General features: G+C 35.1%; 1 protein-coding gene across 1 annotated transcript; it reads right to left on the reverse strand.

The window, feature by feature from the left end:
- Positions 1-2,352: 2,352 nt before the first annotated feature.
- Positions 2,353-3,291, reverse strand: LOC117023792 (olfactory receptor 4F6-like). Its single transcript, XM_033108962.1, has one exon. The coding sequence runs from the start codon at positions 3,289-3,291 to the stop codon at positions 2,353-2,355; it is 939 nt and encodes a 312-aa protein (XP_032964853.1).
- Positions 3,292-19,984: the final 16,693 nt, after the last annotated feature.

A 19,984-nucleotide genomic window follows, 5' to 3' on the forward strand; every position in this document is an offset into this window, starting at 1 on the left:
CGCACATCTCTGACTCTTCAAAAATGATTCAAGAAGTTTTAGAAGAATTGTATTAATTCTAAGTTAAACATTAAGTGTAGGTTTATTGAAGAAGTTTTCCATAATCTTACACATTGGTTGTAACAACCATGAAGAGCCAGCTACAACTGAACAGGAAAAGTTGTCCCTATGCACTAGATTAAGCTTAAAACCAACCATTAGACTGTTAACGTGTCTTACGCATCTTTTACTCTTCTTTAAAGAAAAACACTTTAATTCTTTATAAGTTTCAAAGAGTAAAATCAGGAGACTTTGGTTCTAGCACAAATTCATTGTGTAATTCTTGGGCATGTCATTAAAAATCTCTGGGATTTAGTTTTCCTGTTTTTAAAATGAGTTCACTGGATCAAAAGCTCTCCAAAAAAATTCGCACAACTCTGAGTATGATTTATACCTTTATGTGAAAGAAATGTCCCAAACCAGGTTTCACTGGGGTTGCACAAAGGAAGGAAAGTGGTGGGTAAGAAGTCTGGCTCTGGGGAATATGGGGAATAGGACTCTTTAATAGAAACGAATAGATTAGTTTGGAAGATTTATGAGAAAGACTTGACAGTTATAACACTTACTAAGCTGTATAACACAAAGGTTATCCTTGCTAATATTATTCATGTAACTTTTCTAAGTATTTATGCTGACTTTATAGGATCCTTCCATTTTTCCTGAAGAAACAAACAATTGGATACAGCCAAATGGATTTTTACTAATAGGAGCATCTTATTGTCAATAAAATGCTACAAATTGGTTAGTTCTGCTAATATATTTAACTTTCATTATTCCATTAACCTCTTTCATAACTGGAAGATACTATAGCAATTTTCAGAACAAATAAGAGTGAAGATTTTTCTTTTACTTGCACATTCTCTTGAAACATAAAAATTCCAAAAGAATAAAATGTATAACAATTGTCCTCCTTAGTAAATCACTTGGTTAATTAACAACCATTTATGAAAGTGACCAGAGGCAGGTGAAGAGATCTGGAAATAACTAGCCTGAACTTTGAGTACTGAGACTAACTCTTATAGTCTCAAGAGAAGATTCTCAAAATAATCTTGTTGAATTAAGGGATATTGTCACAATCTCTTGGCTCACTTATGTATTTTTGATCCCTCACTGAGTCTAAAGGTAAAATTTTTAAGAATCATAGTAAAACAATTAAATAAGATAACGTTGTAAAATTAAAATACAGATGGGTTAACAAGACAATGAATAATAACACCTTAGATGTTATAAAAAAGGATAGCTTTTAACATTGATGACCAATTTTGGAGAAAATATAGGAAAAATATTTTGACCAATAATAAGAAAGTCTCATTTCTTATCATTTATCATTTTATTGGGCATGTTTAATTACTATGCAGAAGTTCAAAATGAGCTGAGTCACCACAATTAGTGTTCCTTCAATCAGCCATTAAAATACACATCCAAGTGATCTCTCAGTTGTGTTCCTTGATCACCAGACTTTCCAGGTTTTACCTGAAACATGTCAATCATCTTCTTTGTCCTAAGCACCCTAGCTTAAGAACAGCTACATTAAATAAGCTGAGATCTGAGTGGGTACCTTTCTTTAGGTAATAAAGAAAGGTACCCAAATATGGTTCCCTTCAAATATGTTTAGAATTGTAGATACTCTTTTTGGAGTAAATCAAGAGATGCTTTAAGGAAGACTGCATAGGCAACAGAAACTTGCTGTTGAGAAAAATGGAACACGAACAAATATCGCATAATGCAAAGTACTAGAATCTATTTGTAAAATAACATTGTTTGAAATCCATTAATAATCAAAGACTGAAAATAATTCTTAAGAGTTTTAATATAGAGTTGCCTTCCTATTTATCTAACTTAAAGTACAATTAGGATGAGAATAGTTTCTTCCTTGATTTTAATGTCTGCTGGTTTATATAAAGTCATATTTTATCCATTGGATACACATAATTTCTATAAGAAATATTAACTGATTTCCAGTGATGCATTTTATCAGTAAGAACATACTGATAAAGGGAAATCATATATATATGTACATATCTTTATTTATATATAGGTACAAAATAACCACATGAAAATTGAATGTAGTCATTGATGGTTACTACAATTTAGGTTTGTAAGTTGGACAGAAAACACTATTTTTTATAACTAACAAAAATTGTTGCAACTCTATCTGAAAATGAAATTCTTTGATTCAATACCTCTTTTCCTGTGGACTTCTAAGTTTTCCAAAGCAATAATGAAATTGTACACATTCCATAGTGTTCATGGTGATCATGAGGGTTCTTTTGGTCCAACACATTAATCTTATGCTCTTATCAATGAAATCAGTTATGCCATCTCCCTAGAACTTACAACTTGTCTAATCAGTCTTCTCATTGCAGCTTTCATATCTCTGTTCCTTAAAGTATAGATGACAGGGTTTAAGATAGGAGTAACAACAAAGTCCACAATGGAAAAAAAATTATCCAATGACTTGGTAGGAAAAGGCCACACATAGAGAAACATGCATGGAACAAAAAACAAAACCACTACCATGATGTGAGCTGACAAAGTGAAGAAGGCTTTGGACAAATCATTTGAAGAACGTTTTCTGACAGTGACCAGAATAAAGATGTATGACACAATTAAGAAAAAGAAGGTGCCCACAGATATGAAGCCACTGTTGGCAGTGACCACAAATTCTAGTCTGTAAGTGTCCATGCATGCAAGTTTCATAACCCTAGGAAAATCACAATAAAAGCTTCCCATGTTATTAGGGCCACAGAAAGGTAAATTGATGACAAAAAGAAACTGAGACACAGCATGAATCACCCCAATGGTCCAAGCAACCACTACCAAAAGCATGCACACCTTGGGATTCATGATAGTTAGATAGTGGAGAGGCTTGCAGATTGCAGTGTACCTGTCATATGCCATGGCTATGAGCAGCACCATTTCAGCCCCTCCCATGACATGAATAAAGAACATTTGTATCATGCACTTGTGGAAGGAAATGATTTTACAGTCACTGAAAACATCAGATATCATCCGAGGAACTGTGGTAGACGAAAGGCCCAGGTCAATGAGTGATAAGTTGGCCAACAGAATATACATGGGGAAGTGTAAGTGAGAATCAAAAATTACTGTGAACACAATGAAGAGGTTTCCCAGGATAATTCCCACATAGAATAAAGAGAAGAAAAGAAAAAGAAAAAACTGCATTCCCAAGGATTGTGCAAGTCCCAGTAACACAAACTCAGTTACCACAGAGCCATTTATTTGGTCCATTGAATCATAAAGAAGGGAAGACTCTGAAGTGACCTGAAAGAAAAGAAAGAAGGAATCAACTTTGAGGTATTGAAAATAATGTATTACCCTCTGGTAACCACTCAAGGGGGATGGGGGGTGGGAGATGAGGGTAAGGGGGATCAAATATATGGTGATGGAAGGAGAACTGACTCTGGGTGGTGAACACACGATGGGATTTATAGATGATGTAATACAGAATTGTACACCTGAAATCTATGTAATTTTACTAACAATTGTCACCCCAATAAATTAAAAAATAAGTAAAGAAAATAATGTATTAAATGTTGATAATTTAAAATTGGTTATTAGCAAATATTTTATTTAATTGATAGGAAACTGTTTACAAAATAATGGGAACCCAGGGTATAAAAGAATTCCTGTAGTATGACCAAAGCTGCACTCAGAGGCAATCTATTGTTGTAAATGCTCTCATTTATTCAAATACATGAATGAATCAGGCAACTTAAGAAGTTAGAAAAGAATGCAAAAAATAAACTCAGAATCAGGCAACTTAAGAAGTTAGAAAAGAATGAAAGAAAATAATAAATATTAAAACCAAAAATAAATAAATATTGAATCCCAGAAAATTGGGAGAATGTGTATGAGCATATAAAAGTGGTTTTTAAAAATAAAAAATAGACAATCTTTTAAAAATATAATCAAGAATATAAGATTAAATAACAATTAGAAATGAGTATAAAATGCCTAATAACAGTTAAAACACCTTTGAAGGCTGATTACTATATGTGCTTAAAAACAGTCTACCCCAAACCAACACATAAATCGTACTTGAATTTGAAATGCTGTAAGAGACTAAAGATTGATATCTTCATCATATATATATATATATATATATATATATATATATATATATATATATATATAAAGAGTTCAAACTGTTCAATAAAACCTCCAAGACCTAATAGATATATGGACAAATTATATGAAGAGAGAATTCAGAAACGTAATCTATATATGTATATGTGTGTGTGTGTGTATTTCTTCCTTAGAAATCTAAGAAATAAGATAAAATATAATTTTTCTATTAAATTAGAAAATACTTTTACAATTATTATTATCAACACTGGCAAAGTCTCAGTGAACTAGGCACCATCATACATTGCTGGAGGAAATATAGACTGATTGAAATATTTTAAAAATTTTGAAATCATTTATCAGGAATCTTGAATCCACACCATTTAGTTCAATAATACTCCTTATGAAATTCTATTTGTACAGAAAAAATTTTTGGCACAAAAATGTTCATCATACTTTATAGTGGTAAAACTTTGAACAATTTAAATGCCAAGCATTAGGTTGAAGTGTATTATAATATATGTACATAAGGGAATGTAATACAGTTATTAAAATAAATGTTAATAGAAGGATTTATAATAGCATTAGGAAGATTTTTCTTTATAATATTAAGTGCAATAAAAGTTAATCAATTGCATTGTTCAAAATTTTTAAATTGTTTAAAACTACCATTAGGTAATTGACTTTGATATTTTAGAGCATTAAAAAAAAATCTCCTTTTAGATTTTTTTTAAAATTAAAGTTTATTGGGGTGACAATTGTTAGTAAAGTTACATAGATTTCAGGTGTACAATTCTGTAATACATCACCTATAAACCCCATTGTGTGTTCACCATCCAGAGTCAGTTCTCCTTCCATCACCATATAATTGATCCCCTTTACTCTCATCTACCACCCTCCTTCCCCCTTACCCTCTACTAAACTATTGTCTGTGTCTATGAGTTCTTGTTTCTCATTTGTTTATCTTGTTCTTTTGTTGTTTTTGGTTCATATACCACATATCAGTGAAATCATATGGTTCTCTGCTTTTTCTGTCTGACTTATTTCACTTAGCATTATACTCTCAAGATCCATCCATGTTGTCACAAATGGTCCTATTTCATCTTTTCTTACCGCCGAATAGTATTCCATTGTGTATATATACCACAACTTCTTTTATCCATTCATCTATCGAAGGACATTTTGGTTGTTTCCATGTCTTGGCCACCGTAAATAAAGCTGCAATCAACATTGGAGCACACGTCTTTATGTATAAATGTTTTCAGATTTTTTGGGTTCCTTTTAAATTTTGAAATACCTTTTGATACACATATTATATTTATGTTAGATTTTTTTTAGTTAAAAAAAGTACAGAGAGTTGACGGAATGGTTTATTAAGAATGTTTGAAAACAAGGACTGACTCATAATTATTAGAAGATAAGCAAACTAAGGAAGTAAAGGATGCATACTTTTCTAATCCAATTAGCCACTTTCATAAACTGCCAGAAATTGATTCATATATGAAATTATTAAGGGGGGGATATAGCAAAATAAGTAAAGAGTCCTGATTAAACTTCTTGGACTTTGTATAAAACTACTATGAAGTTGAAACTTCTTAGGGCATTTCATCCAGGTAACTGACAAAACATTTCCCCTGTTTCACTTTGATCAGGGTTGATCATTTGGAATTAATTCTGATAACCATGAAATAACTATAAGGAAATATTGAGAGACACAATAAATGGTCAAATAAATAAAGGCAATACATTGCAATGGAATAGAAGAGATAATACTTTGGGAAGAATATAGCAGCTGGGGATGAGTAGATTTGATTCCTTTTTTATTTCACAATATGTAGTTATTTTTGTTGCCTCTAGATCTTTACATTGTCTTCTACCTTCTGTCACCTAGATGTTTTCCTGAATACTCTTTCCAGCATTTTCTCTGAAAACTATGTTTTACCATTTTCAGTTCATTCATACTACTATCACTGGACTTCTCATCCATATTAAAATCATGCATGTCACAGGGACATAAGGACAAAGGATTTGGGAGGAGAAATTAATCCTGTGAGCATTATAGAGTTACTAAGGCCATCCCTGGAAGATTTATAGCAATGCTGTCTTATTTGCTAAGCAGAAAGTGTTGACTTCCTAAACTCACTGTCCATTTCATTGTCTTTGGAGAAATAAAGTTGAAGCTGAATAATCATGTTGACTGTGTAAGATCAATTGTTTTAACCTATTAAACGAAGATAAAACATATAAACCCAATACCTTTGGACTCTCATCATGAAAGTGGGTATTTCATTTTATAAAAGCAATTAAAGTCGCTGAGTTAATTTGTCAGATTTGAAAATTCCTATTGCTATTAAGTTAGTGCTGCAGAAATGGTGCATATATTGGAGTTAGAGTGATAATTGAGTTTTTTAAAGAGGAAAATCCCACAATACATGAACCTATTAGCCTAAAGTCTCAAAAATTCTATTTATACCATGTAATTTAATCTATTTATAATCTTTAATCATTCTAAAATGGGACAATCACAGTACAAAATGTGGAACTACGAGCGTAATCAGTGTGATACAGTTACTCAGTCGTATGTCTAAGGAATAGGCAGGAAAGAAGCCCTAAAGACAGAGGAGGAATGAAGATGATTTGCAAATACAGTAGGAGAATACAAGGAGGAACAGGAGAAAGAATAAGAAGAATCCTAAAGGAGAAATGAGGAGGGTAAAATGATGATGAAAAGAGGCGTTGATGGAACATTGGGCATCTTTGCTTAAGTTGCCTGTTGTGGTTTAAACCAACACACATTGGTGCACTAAGTGTGAACTTTACTTGAGTTTTCATTCACTGCTGTAGGTATGTTTTGACTGGAAGGGTGAAAAGTAACAGTAAAGTTGTAGGGAAAATAGTCAGTGATATAAAGAAAAGTTGAGACTTTAAGCATATGAATAATGGATGTGACAGAGGGCTTTGGTAGAATGGAGTGGGCAGTTGGACATGGTGGTTCATCTAACTGATAGGTGAGTCATCTCTAAAATATTGGGAAGTAATTGATTAAAAAATCCCTTTAGCTTCCAGACAGTATTTTACTTACCCTACTTCTAATATTTACAGCTTTTCATAAATGTAAAATTTTTAAAATTTTACAGAGACCCTTTCTGCTTTGGAGAAATTTGGAGACCCTTTCTGCTTTGTCCAACCCTGTATCACCTGCCTAGCACCTAGAAAAAGCTCAAGAAACATTTGTTGAATGAATTTTCTAGAAATAAGTACTTATTTATATAAGAAACAAAATAGTAGCCCTCCCAAATATATAGAGAAAATGAATTTAATAATATTTAATAATATCTTCTCCACAAGCTTGTACTTTCTGATAACCCAGTACATGCACGCACACACACACACACACACACACACACACACACACACACTGAGGTAAGTGAAGAAAGTCCCACCCACCCTTTCTGTCACAAACATCTGGATTTAGGAGCTTGTTTGGAGAAAGACCACACACTTGGTTTCTCTGCCTTCTTAGGAAACACGGGTGACATCATGAAGCCCCCAGGAGTTCTTCAAAAGTCAGGTCCCCATAGAGTTTGCCATTTCTCTTATTAGAGATTTAAACAGTCATTCAGGGCCTGGGGAGACATATTTTTAAACAGAAAATGTAGATACATATTAAACAAAAAAAATGATCAGAATTTAGGTTTGTACAGAAGCGGGAAAGAATTTTGAGATTACCTCAAAGTTAATTCTATCTACAGGTAGAGAGACAACCAGTGAGGTGAAATGGCTAGCGAGTGTGTTCACAGCAATATATTCACAGAACCAAAACTAGAAGTCAGCCTAGTTTCCAGTCCAATGGTCTTCCTCAATAGTTCTCTACACCTGTTTAATAGAGAAAGTCATGAAAAAAGCAAGAATTATTTATATTTGAGAGGCTCACTCTAACCTAATTGGAAGGTCCCTATCCATCCTGAGTTCTTTATTCATTTAAAATAAAATTTGTCTTCCATTCCACTTTTCCCAATCCCTTTCCTATTTCTTCAAACACCCTGGCAAGTCATTGGACAGTTCCGTTTCAGGACTTTTAGCCACCAGCTTCTCTGTACCATCCCATGACATGGGACAGTTTTGTAATTTAAAAGTATCTTTCCTACCTGCTTGTTCTGTCATAGGATGTACATTTTTAGAAGAGAAATTCAGAGAGCTTAGTCTTCATTTCTGTAAAAAAATCACCCCCCACGAAAGAAAAAGCTATATATAAGATTCTTCATAATGGGAAAGAAGCTAATTAGTTACACAAAAGAGTGACCCACTGCTGCCATAGAGACAACCAATACCCAGACCATTATTAATTTCTCTTGAGGACCAAATCTTTGAATCACATTGACTTCCCCAGAGAAAAATATTGAAAGAATTGCCTGGTGATGAAACAGAGGGAGAGAGGGAAGGTTTTGAGGTAATGTGCTGGTTAGTATAAAAGAATTCCTATTTGAAGTGGGTGATCTTGACATAGGAATTATATGGAATGACTGAGACCAGGGTGTGAAAATACATCCTGAGTAGACAGACATACCTTCACCTACAGTACCATGAATGAAAATTGAAGAAATAAATCTACACTCCCACATATGTTAAGATAATTCTTATCACTGATAACAGGAGAATAAATTGTTTCCTGTTATCAATTATAGCAAATGTTTACCTGGGAATGTCCACCTGTGCTCTCAAACTTTGGAATGTTGTGGATGAATATGTTTGACCTTTATCCTTCGTGAGTTTCCTGGATACAAGACAAATTTATATTTTATTGGATCAATTTCTTAAGAAATCATGGAAAAACAGGTACAAACATAAAAGAAAAAACTGTAGGAAGTTATTTGGAGTAGGAAGTTATTTGGAGTTGTCTGTAACAGGAACTTGTTTATCTAAAAGGGAGACAATCATTTAAAGGACCTATAACAAAGTAATGAGACAAGCCTAGTAGATCTCTCTGGAGAAGACTGGATTTATCTTCGATGTGGCGATACAAACAATCTGATCTCCAGGATATCATGGAGGCCTGAAAGTTTCAAGGCTCTATTTTTGTTTAGAGTTGTATTTGTTCAGAGCTGTATTTCCTTATCTCTTGTTCAGAAACAAGGGAAAATCATATTTTCTAGAATAGCAGCAGAATGATGTTTGGCCTCCAATTAATTTTTCAAAAATAGTGACATTCCAAAAATGTTTAAGTAAAGATAAATACTGGAGAATGATGCAGGCAGAAATATTTAAAAAAAAAACAAATAGAGATGCATGGTCAGTTACATGAAATGTGGTATACATACGACGAGGTAAAACAATTTAATTGCTTATTGCTTAGAAGAAGCACAACTGCTCTGAGATTAGCGGAAAATTTCTCCTTTAACTCCACTCTCCCACCAGCGGGCTGTTCTGCCACACAATGAACAGTATGGAGTCCATAAGTCATTCTACCATGCCAGTATGCCCCTGTCCTGATGTGCCTTTGTTCTAACGGGGAGACTGGGGGGTACCAGGCAGAACAGCATATTAAGATGAATGAAGGAGAATCGAGGCAGAAATAAAGTCTCAGGGAGTTGGCAAGTATAGGTACAGAGCATGCTGTGATTTGAGGCCTATGTCCTGGGGCATGGATCATGGTTTTGTTTGGCAGTGGAGAAGGCTCCTGGGCCAACAGAGGAGCAGGAGTTGTAATGTAGGATTCATGAGACCAGGAATATCGGAGAGGGACCAGTGATGTTCAGGCTGTCTCAACTGAGATTGGCTCAAGATTTGAATTGGCACAAGCCTGCAAAAGGAACCCATCAGTAGATTTCATTGCAGAGAATTAATGAGATAGAGGCGGAGAAAATTAATTGAGAAGAGAAAAGGAGAAAGAAAAGGGGAGGAAGTTCTTTAATCCTATGACCTTTGATTGAATGTAAAAAGAATGCTCAGATTCTATTCAATAAATTATACCCATTGCTAATTTCTTACTTTTTGTTGGGTTTATTTATTTATTTATTATTAACATTTTTGGGGGTGACAATGGTCAACAAAACCACATAGGTTTCAAGTGTACAATTCTATAATACATCATCTACATATTACATTATGTGTTCACCACGCAGTTAGTTCTTCTTCCATCACCATATATTTGACCCCTTTTACCTTCTTCTACCATCTCCCTTCCCCCTTTCCCCTCTGGTGTCAACTAAACTATTGTCTGTGTCTGAGTTTTTTGTTTCTTTGTCTTGTTCCTTTGTTGCCTTCAGTTTTATATCCCACATATCAGTGAAGTCATATGGTTCTCGACTTTTTCTGTCTGATTTCTTTCACTTCATATAATAATCTCAAGATCCATCATTTTTACTGATAAATATTTATTGAGCATTTCCTATCTGTTGTTACTGATGCTATAGCTGTAAACAGGAAGGACACAGTCGCTCCTCACTTGGAACTTAGAATGTAATGAGGAAGACATACACTGAAGAAGAAATTATGAGCATGATTAGTGTCACAAAGTGGTAATAGGGAGTGCTATAATAAGATACAATGGAAAGAACTTTCCTGGACCCAGGCTCTGGGAAGTCTTTTCTGGTAAAACGATGTTGAAACAGATTTGAAGAATGAATACATGGTAAAAGGCAAAGCATGAAGGTCAGATGTTTCAGGCAGAATGATTACCCAGTGCAAAACCTCAGTGATGAGAGAATTTGAGTTTGCAGACAAGTCAAAGAAAAAAAATTTGGCTCTGGAATTGCAAGGAGAGAGCAAGTTGTCTGTGAGGCTGGAGAGGGGGATGGGAACCAGGTCATGATGGCATGATAAGCCTTGAAAAGGAGTTAGTATTTTAATTTAAGGGCAGTGGCAAGTAGTATGTGAAGAGTCTTAAGCAAAATAATGACATGCTTAGATTTATATATTTTAAAACTCTCTGTTACTGAAGTGTAGATAATAGGAATTAAGGCAAACAAGATTTGAAGTTGGAAGAGTATGTAACTTAATATTCTATTTGTAAAATGATGTGTGAAGCCTTAAACAAGAATGGTGATATTGTAGAAGAAAATAAGGGGTGTTTAGAATTTGAAATTAATAAGACTTGCTAATTAATTGAATATTGGTATCAGGGCAAAGGATGAGTCCATTATTACTCCAAGAGTTTGGGTTGAGCAACTGAGTAAATATTTGTGCCATTTTTTATGACTAGGGACTCTGAAAGAGCAGGTTTGAGGAGGAGATGATTAATTGAGTTTTAGGCTTGTTGAGAGGGAGGTGGCTGTCAAACATCCAAGTACGTGGGCAGTTCGATTTGTGGATTAGGAACTCAGGAAATAATACCTTAGCTTTGAGAGCACCTAACTCTTAGATGGTAATTAAAGCCATAGGAATGGATGCCACCTAGGGACAGAAGATAGAGTGAGACCAGAGCAAAGATGGCATTCTGAGGAACACAATCTGGTGGTTGAGCAGATGATGGAAATTCAGGAAATTGATACTGGGAAGGAATTCCCCAAGAGGTAGGAGGAAAACCAGGATACTGTGGTGCTGCAGAAGCCCATAGGGTATTTGATGGAGGCTATGGTTAGCAATGATTAAGTGAAAAAGAAATTCCCTTCCAGGTGAATAGCAAAGCATTAGAAAGACGTATTATTGATTTATTTATACAGAAGCCAGAGATGTTATTGGAAAGGTTCCTGGAAACCACAGGACAAAATAACACAAGCATTAGTTTTCTTTTATTTGAGCAGATTTTATTTACAGAGCAGAAGAAACAAACACATGAAAAAGTTATGTGTAAGTTCAATAAAGCTTTTAATTTCAATTGTTGAAATTTTCAATTAAATTGAATGTCTCATCATTTTTGGCTTTAGCTTTATCTAAAACTATCAAAAAAAATATATAAACTGTTAGGGAGATCTTTTGCCTGACCAGGAAACTATACTCAAGGAAAATGGGACTTGGGTGATTATTCTCCTATCAAACAGTTATTATTTCTAAGCCTTTTTGCCCCCCTTTGAGAATATACAATGATGATTGAATATTGAAAGGTCTTCCTTTTTAGAATAATGGAGAGGCAGAGAAAAGCGCAAAAATCTCTGGTCTGTATTTATCTAAAGTATTGATAGTGTTAAAGAAATTCTCTTTTCTACCTACAATCACTTAATCTAAACACAAAACTAAAACAGCATCCTAAACTGAGAAAGCTCAACATAAAATCAAGTCTAAGTTCAGGGCTTAACATATGAAGGTCTGACAATTAAGTTCGCGAACTCGTCCTGGAAAAAATGCTATATACCTCATTGCTGAATATCATTATAGCCACCTTCAAAGTACTCCCCTTGGAAATCTATGCACCAATGCCAGCACCTAGTCCATCCTTCAAAGCAATTTTGGAACTCTTTTTCTGGAATGGCCATCAGAGCTGTCATCATATTACCCTTGATGTCCTGAATGTCATCAAAATGTCTTCCTTTCAATATTTCCTTTGTTTTCAGGTAAAGAAAGAAGTCACTGGGGGCCAGATCAGGTAAATAGGGAGGGTGTTCCAATACAGTTATTTGATTACTGGCTAAAAACTCCCTCACAGACAGTGCCATGGGAGCTGGTGCATTGTCGTGATGCAAGAGCCACGAATCATTGGCGAAAAGTTCAGGTCGTCTAACTTGTTCACGCAGCCTTTTCAGCACTTCCAAATAGTACACTTGGATAACTGTCTAGTTGGTACAAATTCATAATGAATAATCCCTCTGATATCAAAATTTTAGCAACATCTTTGCAACGAAGTTCGCGAACTTGTCAGACCTCCTGGGCCCACGTGAGTGTGTTTCTCACATTTTTTTAACATATATAATGGAAATATATATACATACACACACACACACACACACACACACACACACACACACATACATATATATAAAATGCAGCAATAAAAAAATAAGGAAATCTTGCCATTTGTGACAACATGGATGGACCTAGAGGATATTATGCTAAGTGAAGTAAGTCAGACTGAGAAAGACAAATGTCATGATCTCACTTATATGTGGACTCTAAAGAACAAAATAAATGAACAACAAAATAAAAATAGACTCATAGATACAGAGAACAAACTGATGATTGCCAGGGAGAAAGGTTGGGAGCTGGGTGAAAAAAGTGAAGGGGTTAAGAAATTCAAATTGGTAGTTACAAAATCATCATGGGGATGTAAAGTATAGCACAGAGAATATAGTCAATAATGTCGAAACAACTATTTATAGTGCCCAGTGGGTAATAGACTAATTGAGAGATCACTGCATAAATTATATAAATGTTAACCACTATACTATACACCTAAAACAATGTTAAAAAAACTGAAAAAAAATATTCTTGCTTTACGGTAGCTATTTTCTAACAGGAATGTTCACATTTCATGTAATTTAAAAATTTATTTGTATGAAGTTGTACATAATATCACCTTATAATATTTTTAGACTGCAGCATCTGTAGAGATGTCTCCTTTTTTCCCCTGGCATTGGTTATTTGTGCCTTTTCTCTTCTTGATCAGTCTTGCTAATGCATTGTCAATTTTGTTGGTTTTGTGAATAATCAACTTTAGTATTGTTGATACTTTGGATTTTAACATTTTTAAAATTTTACTAATTTTTGCTTTTATTATTTTCTTTCTCTACTTTCTTTAGATTAATTTTTTTGAGATGGATAGTTGGATCATTGGTATGCATCTTTCTTTTTAAAAAATATGTGCATATATGATAAAATCCCTGCAAGTATCCCCGCATTCCATTTGTTTTTATGTATGTATTTTTTTATTATTATTCAGTTCAAAATGTTTTTTAAAGATTTTTCATTGTGATTCTTTTTAAAACATGGATCACTTAGAAGTGAACTGTTTTTAATTGAGATGAGTTAAATGAAATTCATGTGTTTAGAAACCAAATGGACAGTAGGATCTCATTTTGTAGTCTCTCAGTACAAATTAAATAGTCTAGCAAGAACTCGATCAGGATGCAGTGTTGTTATCCTCCTTCCATAGAGAGGTATGAAAGGAAGTTATATGCAGGTTTCAAATCACTTATGAATAAATGGTGGCTCCTAAAACTAAAGATTTATATCAGTGAACATAGCTGAGATAATTTTTTCTTAAAATATTCCAAGAAGCCATCATACCTCTCCATGCATGTCTGAGTGATGCTGCCATGATCATCCGATTTAGGGCAATATCTCTTGATAGTTTGCACTTCTTATTTTATAATACTTTAGGAAATTGAAAACTATAACTACAATGTATATATAGTTTTCAATAAAGATATATATATATCTTTATTAGATCAGTTATGTTGTCATCAGGTGCCTTTTAATTTACTGACATAGAGACAAAGATTGATATGTCATCATTAATTTTTAGATATTGGTGTATGGTCAGATCCAAGAAATCACAACTTTCTTCTTCTGTTCGTAGGTGTAAATTAGAAATTAAGATATTGTAAAGGTGTCAATATAATTTTATTCAGCCTTATATAGTAGGTGTCCTGTGGGGCCCAGTGGCAGAGTTTCCCTGGTCACCTGAGCTGGGCGCTCCTTCTGTGTGCTCTTCTGTTATAGTTGAACCTTGATTGCCATTGGCCCATCAGTGGGTGGGATTGACCCTCAGGCTGACTGGCTGTGGGGTTAGGCCATGTCCACAGCTTATGGGCTGCTGTGTGGGAGGCTTATGCCACTGGGTGGGATTTGCCCCAGCAGGCTCGGGTGCCTGTTGAGACAACCCTTAGGCCACTTGTGGGGCTAATTGGGCTGTGTTCTGCCGTGGTCTGAAGCCAACTTCGAAGTATGTTGGTTCTGGGGCCTCTTGGGAGGGGCTGTGGTGCAGGCCCAGGTCAGCCACTGCTTGTGACTGGCCAGGGGGGATACCTGGTAGGAGATACAAAACGATCTGAGGTTGTTTGCTGCCTGCACTAAACCTGGAGCTGCATGGGGGAGGCCACCCTACTAACCAAGGATGGCTGCCTCCAGTACCAGGACTGGGGAAACTCTGCAAAACTCCAGAATACCCAGAGGCCTGAGGCCAACTGCCAGCTCCTTTATGGTTCAGCTGCTGATAAAGTCTTGTGTGGGGAAAAAAACACCTTGTGTGGTACACAAGTTGGGTGAGGCAGGATCTCAGGGAGTCACTCGAGTAGGAAGAGTTGTGGTCAATGTAGGCTCTGCTTTGGTGCTAGTGCTGAACCTGAAGCAACTCAGCAAAAGTCTCAGAACACTGAGGCTAGTTGCCACCTGCCTGGGGCCTAGGGACTCCAATGGTTTCCTGAGAAAGGGTGCAATGTGGGAAGTGCTGTTTGCTTGTGAAGAAAGTGCCTCTAGTGGTGTGTGAATTAGATGGGGTGGGGTCCCACCTGAGTCAGCAGGGCGGAGCACCAGAGCTCACCAGGCCAATCAGATTCAGATTTGGCCTGTGGGGGCGGGCTCAACATACATGGGAAAGATGGCGCCTGCCTGCTGTCTGCACAGGAGAAGGACCCTTCACCGGGAAAACCAATCTGCCCCCTGTATGTCTCCAAGTCCCCTCAGGTCACCGTCCCTCCGCTGGAGCCCAAGGTGAGTGCCTGTGAGTGAGTGAGTCTGTGCACGGGCTGTTTAAGAGGACGTCTAGGTTTCTTGCAGCTTTCCATCCCACCCAAACAGTTGGGATCCCCAGTGTTTTTCACAGCCAGATATTGTGGGGCTTCTCTTCCTGGCATCAGTATTCTGGGATGGAGAGCCTGGTGTGGGAGGCTGGGATCTCTTGCTCCTCCGGGGAATCTCCATGGCTGAGATATCCCTCCTGATTCTCATCTGCCACAGTGAGGTTTGGGGCCTGTTCTGCATCTCTATACCTCCTACCAGTTTTGATGTGGCTTCTTTATATTTTCAGTTATAAGACTTCTATTTGGCTAGACTTCAGATGGTTCTTCAGGTTGATTTTTCTATAATTGTAATTTTAATGTGTTCATGAAAGGAAGCAGGCACAGTGTTTATATACTCTGCCATCTTGGATCTCGCAGTCGTTACATTTAATAATTGTTTATACCTGTGCCCAGTTCCCACTCTGATTTGAAGGCCCGTTCAAACATGCAGTGTTTTACATTGTGTTTTATAGTAATTCTAGAGATTAGTGTCTCAGTTCCCTGGTTTTCCAACTTGACAAGACTTAGATTTTAGAAAAATTGCTTAAAGTAAATTCTACAGTTTATATAGTGTGATTCTTTTTGTATTTAAAAAAGAGATATATATGCATAGAAAACTTTTCAAAAGACACAAAAGAAAATGTTTAACAGTGATTACTTCTAGGAAGTTGGGAAAGGAGAGGGGAATTTAATACTCATACTTCTTGAAATTCTTTTACCATATGTGTGTTAATGTTGAATAAACTAGATAGATATATAAAAATACCTTAAAGTAATGTATTTGTATTTTAACTTGGGATTCTTCACATCATAATGTAAAGAAGCTACTTTTACAATGGAAATTTCAGGCATCTTTTCAGTTTAATAGGCAATAAAATTTTGAGCAGACAACATTGTCAAGACCTCAAATCATAAAGGCACATAAAGAGTTTTCTTCTACAGTCAGGTATGAGATTTTAACATTCAAAAACATTTTGTTTTTGTTAACAAGCAGAAGGTAGTCAATAAACATTAATGATTAAAAGAATGAACCCACGTTTCCCACTCCCACAGTGATATTACTCCCACAGTAGTAATCATCCCTTTGACATTTCTCAACTCTAAAAGGCATTGACATGCATTATGTATTATGTTTAGGGATTCTTTCACAATCCAATACCAACTAATTCGTTCAGTCAAAAAATCTGTGTAATATCATGGAAACCAAATAATTGGTTTATCAACTAAGTTTTCCACTTCTTTTTTTCTTGTAATGTTGAATGTGCAGATTATGAGGCTCTGCCAATTCAATTAATTTGACAAATAATATTTAAATCAGTGATTGTTGACTGATGTATTTTGTACATATTCAACAATAATAGATGAGTATATTATTTTACTTTTCAACTACTGCTTTAGCATTTAATGTGTATTCCAAATTAGACTTCAAAAGGGAAAGTTATAATAATGACTCACAAACTGTTCTAAATGAAAAGACTTCAAAATTAATATAATTTTGTCCTATGGCAATTCTGTCATATTGATTATTTATTTTTGCTTTAATTCTTCCAGTAACAGAAAGCTCATTCCCTAACCACAATAATAATTTCTCGAAAGTTGACATATGTATACTTTGTTCTTTCATTCATCACAATTTCATTAATTATATTTTTACACAGATTTCAATTATTTTTTGAGGGACTAATTTCTATTATTAATTACTCACTTGGTCATTTGCTTTGTATAAGCATGATTTTTTAAAAATCACATTTAATTTATATCCTCTCCGTATCTCTGAGATTTTTAAACAATTAACTCACCGCATTTCTCAGCTATTTTTGAGCTCCCCAGATTAGGCTCACGAAGAACTTGGCATAATATTTAGTAAACAGGAAATGATTAATAGCAACTTCAATAACAACATTTAAGTTTGCATATTTGTTTTAGTTGAAACTATGTGTTTAAAAGGAATTCTTATTATAGCTTTGAATGCCCATGATTAAGACATGTGAGACTGAGTTTTGTATTTGTTTAAATTTCTTTTATGAGCAGTATTCCAACCATGTAGTATGTGTGGCATTGAGGCAGAACCCCAGGGTTATGTGAATTCTTGCCTCTGTCCTGCTACCAATGTTAAATGAATCATGTGCTGTAAATGATCATTTTTAATCTATTAAGTAAAAAGTATATATTCATGTTTTTACCTCATTGCCTTGTTATAACTGTGATGTGAAATATTTGTCATATTGATTATAAAATTTAAAAACTACATAAACCTTGTTAATGTGCTATAACAATGACATGAAAAGGAGATAGTAGGGTATAGTGGTTAATTCTACGGTCTCTGAAGTTAGACAGATTTGGATTTGAGTCTTGACTCCACAAACTACAGGGCAGCATTGGTCAAGTTACTTATTTTACCTGAGACTTAACTTCATGAAAATGGGAATGCAAGCATGGAGTTTCTCACATAAGCCTTTTTATGGTGAATATGCTCCACCATAGAATTTGAAACTATGCTTATTTAATTTGTTAATAGTTATTCCCTGTTCATTGATATTAGTTTTAAACTTAACTTACAGGCATTCTACTGCCCGGAAATACTGATTCTCCTTTAAAGGATTCCTCAAGTGTGCTTGGTTATACAAATCTTTCCTTGTTTTTCTTTAATTTAATTTTGCTTTGTGCCGAACTGCTAATATTCCATCTTTCTTCAGGCCATGGGGATTCAAAGGTAGAATTCCCAAGATGAATGGATTGAGGACTGTTAAGTCACCAAAGTATCTGGTGGTTACTAAGAGCTAACATTTGTGTTGGAGTAGCTCTTATTCCAGCTATGTCTCAATAATGCTAACAGGGAATCAAAATGGAAAGATTTTTAAGATGATGCAGGCTTATCGGCAGATACTGCTTGCTGATATCCTTTCTTCTTTTAGTTTTTTTGGGGGAGGGGATCAGGTAAGTGAATAAAATAAAATTAAAATTGGTAGTCTGCTGAAATTTCAGAATTATATGGCTTTTCTGTCTATCAATGCAATAAACATTTATTGAGTACCTCCTAGGTGCTAACTTTTAGCAGGGGAGAATTAAAACTTGTTTCAGGCTGCATGGGATGTTCTGTATGTCCAGTTTATCCTCTGATTTATGGGAAGATTTTTTTTGTGTGTCTGGATCATAGCATATTCCAGGAGGAACTAGAATAACATGGATAGTTGATTATTATGTGCACTGCTTTGGACTATGCCTAGCTGGTTTTTGAAAACTCATTAAGAGCTGTATTTTTCCTTCCATATCCCATACTTTTGGGATGAATTCTGTTGGTCATTGATATTTATTCAAGCGCATTTCACAGAGTACTGAATTTTCTACTCCAGACTTCATATATTACATTATACTTGAAGGAAAATCTAAGTGTGATGATAGAGATATTTCAGTATTCATGCTGTTGGATGAGCAAATAGAGGAATGGGATGGAATGAAGAGGGGTAATATTCTACCAGCCATTTCAAGTTTAGTGAATACTCCTCTGGAAATAAAAATGTGTTATGGGCATGAGTCTCACTTGATAAAATATACTTTTTAGATTAGTTAATTATACTTTAGTGCTTTAAAATCTTCATTATTCAGGCATAGAGAAAGTGAATTTGAAGTTAACAGATCAGTGCATTCAAAATTATTAGAGGAATATCTAAACTTTCATAGAGGGATTGGTTTATAGAAAGCATAAAACTTGTCTGGTGGGTCACCAGAATCTTGCTGGATACAACCTGGGCCATTGAGAATGGAGTCAGTAGGGGAATGCGAAGAAAACAAAAATGAGAGAGGCTTTCCGTCATTCTGCTTCCTCACTGCCAGGATCATACTGTGTTCCTTTGTGATAGCGTGCTTTAGATCGACTTAAGCAGAGGAGTGAAGAGAAACTCTGGTTCCTCTGGTCAAAACATAAATTCAACATGCATATTTACTGTAGAATTTTCAGAGTTTTATTTTTTTTTGCATTAGACTGGCATTAGAAATGTTGATAAGTAGTTATTTCATACTCGTAACATTTCTTTAAAGTCATGAACAATACATTTGTATATTATTGGGTAGATCAGAGTTTTTAGTGATAGGGAATTTATTCGAAAGGAATCTCTACAAATACTTCTACAAATATTCAAATAATCAGATAAAAATCCCTAAGAATGTATTTGTCAATGACTTCAAAGCTTTTATTCTGTGGAAGA

The sequence above is a fragment of the Rhinolophus ferrumequinum genome, chromosome 6 (genome assembly GCF_004115265.2).
Source record: "Rhinolophus ferrumequinum isolate MPI-CBG mRhiFer1 chromosome 6, mRhiFer1_v1.p, whole genome shotgun sequence".
Taxonomy (NCBI): domain Eukaryota; kingdom Metazoa; phylum Chordata; class Mammalia; order Chiroptera; family Rhinolophidae; genus Rhinolophus; species Rhinolophus ferrumequinum.

What these genes read in the sequence shown, in the direction of transcription:
- LOC117023792 (XM_033108962.1), bottom strand. Translation starts at nt 3,291, where the DNA reads ATGGACCAAATAAATGGCTCTGTGGTAACTGAGTTTGTGTTACTGGGA.